The sequence below is a fragment of the Corylus avellana genome, chromosome 6, assembly GCF_965113065.1.
Source record: "Corylus avellana chromosome 6, dhCorAvel1.hap1.2, whole genome shotgun sequence".
Classification (NCBI taxonomy): Eukaryota; Viridiplantae; Streptophyta; class Magnoliopsida; order Fagales; family Betulaceae; genus Corylus; species Corylus avellana.
The window spans coordinates 19,160,422-19,168,880 of record NC_142495.1 but is presented as its reverse complement, the minus strand read 5'-3'; the positions used below and the strand labels follow the sequence as shown (position 1 = coordinate 19,168,880).

Genomic DNA, 8,459 nt, shown 5'->3' with positions numbered 1-8,459 from the left:
ACCAAGCTTTCTAGTTAATTTTCCATCTCACACATCACCTAGTGACATTAAGGGCCCGTATGTTCCGCAGAATAAATTCCTGGAATGTAAGTTATTCGTACGGAATAATCATTATTTTGTTTGGTAAGAACATATTTATAGAATTAGTTATTCCCATGCAAATCACTAATCCTTTACACACAGAAATAACTATTCTTCTAAAAAATTAGAATAATAGTTATTCCTGAGAGAAATGACAAGATTTTTTCAAAAAAAAAAAACTAGTTTTTTCTCTCTCAAACTATAAAAATACAAAAAATAAAAAATAAAAAACAAAATATCATGTGGGCGACCGACACCCACAAAAGTTCCTCCCAACCCAAGGCAATCGAGGGAGGGTCAGATTTCGAGGTGGCTCCAATTCACATTAAGGGATGGCCGGAAGGCTCCGAGGGTGGTTGCTGCAACCCCTGATGGAAATCGGAGGTGGCACAGAGGGCCACGGCGAGGTCCTCTAGCGCCACCCCCAGTACATGCTATGGGTGACCGGCCACCCAATGGAGTGGTCGGCCACCACACGTTAACCTAAATGACAAGGCTATTGATATCCTTGTCACTTCTTCTAGTTTAAAGAGGCCGACTTTTTTTCTGTACTTTTTTATTATTATTATTATTCTAATTCATGTCGGTGGGGTATTCTCAAGCTCAATACACTAGAAGGCTCATAATAATAATAATAGCATACACAATAACCAAGAGTTGCATTGCCTAGAAAAACATCAGTTATAACGGATAATGGTTAATAATAAGCCCACTCATTACACCAATACTAACGACTACCCTGACACTCCCCATGATCAACTAAATCTATAGCTGCTGCTGCAACATCGCCAGCAAATTCCAGAAAAATCCCATTACATTAAAGGTCCTCTCAGAACAATGGTTATTGTCACCAAGTAGTAACAAATGAAAAACCAAACCAATAATATAAATAAAAAAATTCAACTCCACTAATCAAACAGCTACTGCACAATAAATCTCTTCTTTTTTGCTTTTCTTTATATTTTTGGAAGCCAGGCCTACATTTCTCACAAGCTTCACTGAAAAACCAAACCCACATGAAAACCTGAAAGCAACAAAAGCAAGGTTATTATCACAATTTCATCCAATGTCAATTAGCAAGACTAATTGGTAAATATTATTATCCTCTTATTCATATTCCTACCGCATGTTTAAAAAAGCAACTGCCACCCGTCAGGCCGCAATATTGTTCTTAAACTATTTAGTGCAGCATGAGCAGGTGTTTGTCATATATAACTGCAAGAACAGACACATTGTTCTGAGAAGAGTAAGTAACAGAGGAAGAAAAAAAAAACAGTAAAACAAGGTGCAAATTAAATGTGGATATAGAGCAGCAATTATCTTTTTTTGATGGAGTCTTGAGATAATAGAGATTGTACTAAGCACAAGTCTAAAACTTAAAGGATGATGCATTATGGGTCCAGAGAATTGATTAATACTTTAACCGCATGATGATCCACCCTACTATATAGATCTTACCCCAAGATTGAATCTTAAATTTAATCCCCATGGCCTTGCCTATTGAAGGCACAAAATGGAAGCGAAAAGGGGTACAGGAGGAGGGGAATATATCATGAATAATTTGAAATCCCACATTTCGAGTTAAATTGTAGAAAGACAGGTAAAAGATGGAAAGGAGTTAAAAAAATGTCAGAATATCAAGTCAGCGGCCATTTCAATTTGTTTTTTATCCTGGTGAGTGAACATAAAAGATAGAATTTGCAAAGTCCAAAACATATATATAAACAAAAATACATTAATTAGGGCAAGATTAATTACCTAAAATATTATTGAACCTATAGCGGCCCAAAGTGCTCCAGAACAAAAGCTGGAGATCACAAAGGGCCTGGGGGAAGGCCTGCAGCACCAAGCAATCACAACTCAGAATTTTGCGACACCCAAACAACACAAAAGTTTAATTGGGTGATAGTAAACCTTTATCTGCTTATTAAAAAAGGCTCCATTAAATCTATGTACTTCACTGGCCAAAGTTCATCTCCGAGTATCTGCACAGATAGGAAAAGGGAAAATTCAAATATTTTTACAAGGAAAAAATATATAGCACAAGGGATCGAGTCCCTCCACACCACTCTAACCAGGGTGGATGTGGCAGGAGCCATTTTGGCAAGTCTTAAAAGATTTGTCTGGCACTCAAAAACAAGTATTTCAACTTGCCTGCGAGGCTTATTTTGTCGCTGCCCAAATTCATCATTCGCAAGTTCTGCAGGGAAACAAATTACTTTAGCTATGAGATTAAAACATGTAATAAAATGATGTATTCAAGAATTAGTCATGATAACAAATCACAAGGCTACAAAGTTAATGATAATATCTTACCAGGCCTCTGGGAAGGCTTCCATTCCTTATTGGGTTTGTTCAAGTTATTTTCTTTGCTACAAAGGAACAAGAAATATGAAGATTAAGGCAACGCACTGTTGATGGAATAATCATGTCACACAATAGTAGAAAGATCAAACAATCAACTTTCATAGAAACGTGCAATGATCACATGCCAAACAATAATCAAGATAAAGTCACAATATTGACCATATCTCAAAACTAGACAAGATTTGGGTAGCCAACAAACCATTAGAAACTTGGGGAATATGACCATGTAGGAATGCATTGAAGCAAGCATTTTAACAAAATAAGTGAAGTGAATATAAAGCTACACTAAACACCAAATTTACCAAGTCATGCAAAACAAAGCAAGTATATCATAGACCATCGTAAATGATCATACTAATAGAAAAACAGGCTACCAACCTTGAGGCACCCATGGAAGATGTCTGCCCTGATGGGCGAGCATGATAAGCACCATCAACAGTAATATAGGGTGAACAGTATGTAGCCCCTAAAGCTCCTGCTGCACCCGCCAAAACGGGTAGCCTGAAGAAGATTAAAATGGTCATCATTATAACCCTTCCAAAATGAAGAAAATAAGAGTAATAACTGGGAGAAAGATGCGCTCAACAGGAAATATATATATATATAAAAAAAGCATAACTTTTTCGTTTAAACGTCCACCCCCAAAGCAGTTTTACAACTGGGCAATCAAAGTCTCTTTCAAATCAGAGAAAATGCACCAAGTACTACCCTCAAATACACATGAATATCCTCTCAGTAAACAGAAGGGACTGCGAAAATCTAATTCATGTCTCACCCCATCAGAGAGAATATTTCATACTCCACAGGAAGTGTCAATTAACCACTTGTTAGGATAATGATCGTGTCCCCAGAGCACACGGTCTAAATGAAAACAATACAAACCACAGAAGGAATTGCAGTATTACACTCAAAGGATTACTATACCATGTCATCTCAGAATTTCCCAAACCAAGTTGTGGCTGACCAACATAACCAGGGAACGCCATGCCAACGGCAGGAACTCCAATACCACCAGGATGCTGGCCTCCAAATTGCATAACTGCAAGTAAACAAAACCAGATAAGTACACAAGTATATATAACTAAGGGTGCATTTGGCATTGCGATTTCACAGACAAAAAGTACGATTATAAACCAAATAGCAGAAAATTGAATGATTGGACTGTTTTCAAAAAATTGTGATTTGAAAATGCACAATTTTAAAGGCTCAATAAACAACTGCGATTTTAAATGCCAAACTGTGATTTTGCCTAACACACACTTGTGTTTTAAAAAATCACACTTTCAAATCGCACATTCTAAAATCGCTATTTTCAAATCGCACTTCTTGAAATTGCAAACCCAAATGGACCAAGGCTCCTAAAAGTTTGGTACAGAAAAAAAAATACTGGGATGCCATAAACTGTGCAATAACATAGACCTAGATAAACAATTCGAGATACTGAAGTTGTTCCCCATACCTCAAAATAATTGTGGAATATATCTAGATATGATTAATTTGGTTGCTAATCCAAATCAAACAATTTATTTGAAAACTAGTTGATCGAACTAGCGGGGAGAAAAAGAAAAAAGAAAAAAAGCATTAGGTTATTACTAAGCTGTGACAAAAAAGTAAACTTTTTAACACTTGTGTATCGAGAAAATAGCAACCCAAAACATTCTCAATATAACATTCCAGAGATTTTCCCTTATTTGGCATTTTCTTAATAATTGAAGATGAGATCCTAGAAACTTTACCTGGCAAAAACGTTGGAGTCCCAGGGAAGTTTTGATCTCCGTGACCAACTGCCATGCTCCCAGTAGCTCCAATAACCTGAGACCCACCATACATAACAGAACCCCTCCCACTACCTTGAGCATTGCCTTTTCCCTTTCCAACCAATGCAACTTTAGATTTATTTGATTCTGAAGGTGATTCAACTTCTCCAGGTTCATAAGAATTTATTGAAAGAACCGTTTTTGAGGGGGAGGAAGCTTGAGAACCACTACCAGGACGCTGGCTTGACTGCTGTGCAGCAGCTTGCACAAAAGGTTGAACTCTGCTTTGAGAAGGACTTCTCTGAACAGGATGGAATTGTGTTGAAGGAGAAACTCTATTGATTTGACTATGAGGTGGATTTGGTTGATAATTTGTGTGTCCTTGGATAGCTAGACCCTTTCCCTGAGCCCTGGTCGGAGGAGATTGTGTTGTACTGACTAATGAGGACCCAGAAAGTGGCATTTGCAGATTAGTCAAAGCCTTTCCAGTACCTGGATTGATGGACTCATCAATATAAAGCTTGTCCATGCCAACAGATTGAGCTATATTCTTCCCTCGAAGCAATGCATTGGTTTGTGGGACAGAAGAACCATCATCCATAGCAGCTGTGTGAAAACTCCTGTTGGAACTACCAGCTTGTACATCTCTTTTTGGCATCAGAGCGATGTCTTTAGTGGAAGAGCCTGAAGGGTAAAATGGCGGAGAAGCAGAATTCAAGCTTGATGCAAACACTAGTCTGCTAGCAGGAACAGATTCAGAATCCACATTTGACGCCGGCATGAAAGCTCTCCCAGAATTAGTATGTGAATTTTTCTCAAGAGGCTTCCCAGATCTGAAAATTAAAAAAATTAAAAAAAAAAAAAATAGAGTACATATCAAGCATAACCTGATGAAGATAAGGGAAAAAATTGACTGAAAGCCATTAAGCTCAAAGTTTATACTTACTGTTTGTTTTCATTTGGAGGTGCCCGACTTCTGTTTTTAAAGGTGGGTTCATACCTTCTCGGCCCTCTCCCTCTCATAGTCTTAGGTGCCTGGCTTTGATTGTTATATGCTTTAGATCTATTCTCTCTTGGATATCCTCGGTCAATACCTCGATCAATACCCCGGTCAATACCCCGATTTTTACCACGGCCTCGGAAATGACCCTTAGAATTTCTCCGACCCTGAGATTATATTAAAATGTGTCAATCAGAAAGGCAGATCAGACAGAGAAAGAGAGAAAGGGTGGGGGGGAACAGTTTTTTTTTTTGTTGATATGTAAAGATGCATTATCAAAGCGCAGAAGGGCACAACCCTAGTACACAGGAAGTATACAAGAGAGCGACTAAGAGGGAGAAAAAGAAGAAAAAAACATAAAAAGGAAATCAGGAAAACTAATCACTAAGGGTGCTAGCATAAAAAGAAAATCAGGAAAACTAATCACTAAGGGTGCTAGCCAACCAACAGTCCAAGTGAATAGGGTGTACAAGAAAAAGTGTGCGAGATCCTCAATACTCCTAGACGAGTCCTCGAAACATCTAGCATTTCTCTCAATCCAGTTAAAACATCATCATGAGGATTACACATATCTAAAATCATCACCTCTTCATAATGCCTTTCCTGCGAAGTCAACTCCTCAAACTTGTCATGCCCCCATTTCCGGTCATCTTTGGACTCCCACAACCTCCTTCCACCATGTGTGCGCCTAAACAAAGTGATATTAGGTTAAAGCATTGTTTATTACAACTTGACAAGTAAGAAAGGGCTATATAGTGGAAAAACTAAAAAATAAGTTTTAAAATAGAGAAATAACAGATAATAAAGGAGAATCATAAACAAATTATAGTGCATGGGAACTGTAGAGCAGACTTTCATTTTGGTCTCTCCAACACCACTTGTTAGATTTCACTTGGGGTGGGAGGATCAGCATGCAGAAAATTCAGAAGCATGCCATTCTAATCTAATGCTGATGGAATAAACCTGTATTCAATGGCATTGAAAGCCAAGAGAAAATGGATTTATTCAGAAATACTCCGAAAACACAAATAGCATCTCAACTACAAAGCCATTGCCAGCAGAGCAAGGAAGTGTCTATTTCACCTAACATATGCAATTGGATATCAGTACAAGATATATACGCACTTTAAGTTCATGCCTTACTGTTGTTAAGCTATAGTTTCAATTAGGAAATAGAACATACTGCATCCAGATACTTTAAAATATGCCTGGATTGCAGAATTTGGTGTTCGTCTAGCATACTCAAAAGAGTAGCCTAAAAAGCCCTGCAAACTACATCTCATTCTTAAATTAATTACAACTCATAATATAATCCATCAGTATTCAAATGCTTTTTTTTAACCATTCAAACAAGCTTAGTTCTACATTCAACAATTTTTTCCTGCCTAACTGCAAATTCAATATCAGTACTGAAATGTAAATCTCCTAAATCTCTGCAAATTAGAGCTGCACTCCAAACACATTCCTATAAGCTATAAATACCATGCCTGTGCCACAAATATGGCCCAAAACTAAAATATACCTGGGTCGACCGCCGGCATTGTCCCTAAACCGATCATCATGCATATAGAAAGCCCCAGCGGTGGGCACAGCAAAGGGCTCATTCTCCTTCTTCTCCTCCTCCCCCTCCCCCTCGTCCTGATCCTCTGCTTGCACCGCCTCCGAATTATCCATAGCCCCGACAGCTTCATTCACATTCACAATTGCAACTGCCGAATCCTTTACTCCACCACCAACACGTGCCTCTCCTTCACCGCCTCTCTCCACATAAACCTCTTCCTCTTCACCATCCACCCTATCGAGCGCAGGCTCTCCTTCTTCATCTTCTTCGTCTTCCTCCTCCTCTTCTTCCTCCTCATCTAGTTCTTCGTCATCCTCATATTCCGCGACCCCGCCCTGGTCATCCGATTCGTCTGAATGAGTCCCAACCCTCCGATCCATCCTCGGCTTCTCTCTTCCCACTCCTTCGCCTTCCTCATCATCACTGGCTTCCCGCCTCCGCATCGCCAGCGATCGCTTCACTTCCTCTGGATCGCTCTCATACTCCAACTCTTCTTCACCCGCCGTAGCCATCAATGCCTCTAAACGGAAACCCTAACACCCCAACCTTTTAACGGAACCAAACACCAATTTCAGAAAACGATAAATCAATCGGAAACAGCAAAAGCCCTACCCCAAAACACCAAATCAAAAAATTTCATCCAATCCAAACAAGCAAAAGCCCTAAAGACGCAAACTTACTCGAGAACCAAACAGGGAATTTGAGAAAAACTCGGGAAATCGAAACCCTAGAAACCAAAATTGGAAGTAATTAGGGGTTTTATAAAATTGCAATCTCATGCGTTGCGTTAGTGAAACCCTAGAATTTTAGAGAGAGAGAGAGAGAGAGAGAGAGAGTGAGGGGATATTTAGGATTTTTGGTTGTGTCGTCAGCAATTGAATGGGAAAAGACTTGTAAAAGGAAAGGGGGTTGGAAGCGAAGTTTAAAGGTATACATCTTGTTTCATAAGGGTATATTAGGGAAGTTGAATTTTTGGGAGGGGTTTGGGAGAATACGATTGGTTAGTGTCTGACACGTGAGATTCGCTCATCTTTTATTTTAGTTAGATTCTGAGACGTCAGATGCTAAGGCCTTGTTTGGCATAAAAAATTTTAAAAAAAAAATCTTATATTTTTTTGAATTTCTTCTTTTTTTAATTGGTTCAAATTTCAAGGCCATCAAATTTGATGGGAGATGAAAAATACAAATTAAAGATAGAAAAATAAATTTAGAACACTAGGTTAGGCATTTTTTTTTTTTACATCTTCGCACAAGAGAGAGAGGGGGGAGGGAGACTCGAACAAGTAACTTTCGATTTATTAGGCATAGTCTCAGCCGATTGAACTACTATTTTTATCTAAAATAGATAAACAAAATAGTAAAAAATTATTTACATTGGATTATACATCTCAAATGCAAAATACATTTTTGTTGCATTTTTGAACAGTTCACCGCTACATGGATCCCCTCGAATTCTTTAAGAATTCGAGTTTCTCAAATTCCTAAATCTGGCCGTCCATTATATCTAAGGGTTAAAACAAATGCCACCTTTTATGGTCTAATTATGGAAACGAAATAATTCATCATATTCCCCAAATAAAAAGGGCGCATAAATGTTCTTATATTTTTTTTTTTTAGAAGTGATTTATTTATTTTGTTTATCTCTCAAAACAAAAAATAATTTATAATTCGTTTCCCTCTCAAAACAAAAACA

At 38.2% G+C, this 8,459-nt stretch overlaps 1 protein-coding gene across 3 annotated transcripts; it reads right to left on the bottom strand.

Annotated features, from left to right (window-relative positions):
* Positions 1–721: 721 nt before the first annotated feature.
* On the bottom strand, positions 722–7,654 carry LOC132186379 (CASC3/Barentsz eIF4AIII binding protein). 3 transcript variants are annotated; one of them, XM_059600316.2, is made up of 12 exons: positions 6,728–7,654; positions 5,791–5,893; positions 5,152–5,372; positions 4,185–5,038; positions 3,373–3,487; positions 2,827–2,949; positions 2,398–2,453; positions 2,236–2,281; positions 1,996–2,066; positions 1,840–1,918; positions 1,205–1,296; positions 722–1,105 (listed from the first exon to the last, which is right to left on the bottom strand). In XM_059600316.2, exons 1-9 carry the CDS (start codon positions 7,276–7,278, stop codon positions 2,039–2,041), a joined length of 2,097 nt encoding a protein of 698 aa, XP_059456299.2. In that variant the 5' UTR covers positions 7,279–7,654; the 3' UTR covers positions 722–1,105; positions 1,205–1,296; positions 1,840–1,918; positions 1,996–2,038. The 3 variants fall into 3 exon arrangements, with proteins under 3 accessions (XP_059456299.2, XP_059456297.2, XP_059456300.2); XM_059600314.2 differs by having other exon boundaries at positions 1,840–2,066; XM_059600317.2 differs by lacking the exon at positions 1,205–1,296 and having other exon boundaries at positions 1,840–2,066.
* Between the last annotated feature and the right edge of the window lie 805 nt (positions 7,655–8,459).

Coding starts and splice junctions, on each gene's coding strand:
- LOC132186379 (XM_059600314.2), bottom strand. CDS start 7,278: ATGGCTACGGCGGGTGAAGAAGAGTTGGAGTATGAGAGCGATCCAGAG. Junction 2,282..2,397: donor GAAGCCTTCCCAGAGGCCTG/GTAAGATATTAT, acceptor GTTTCCCTGCAG/AACTTGCGAATGATGAATTT. Junction 2,067..2,235: donor CGACAAAATAAGCCTCGCAG/GCAAGTTGAAAT, acceptor CTATCTGTGCAG/ATACTCGGAGATGAACTTTG.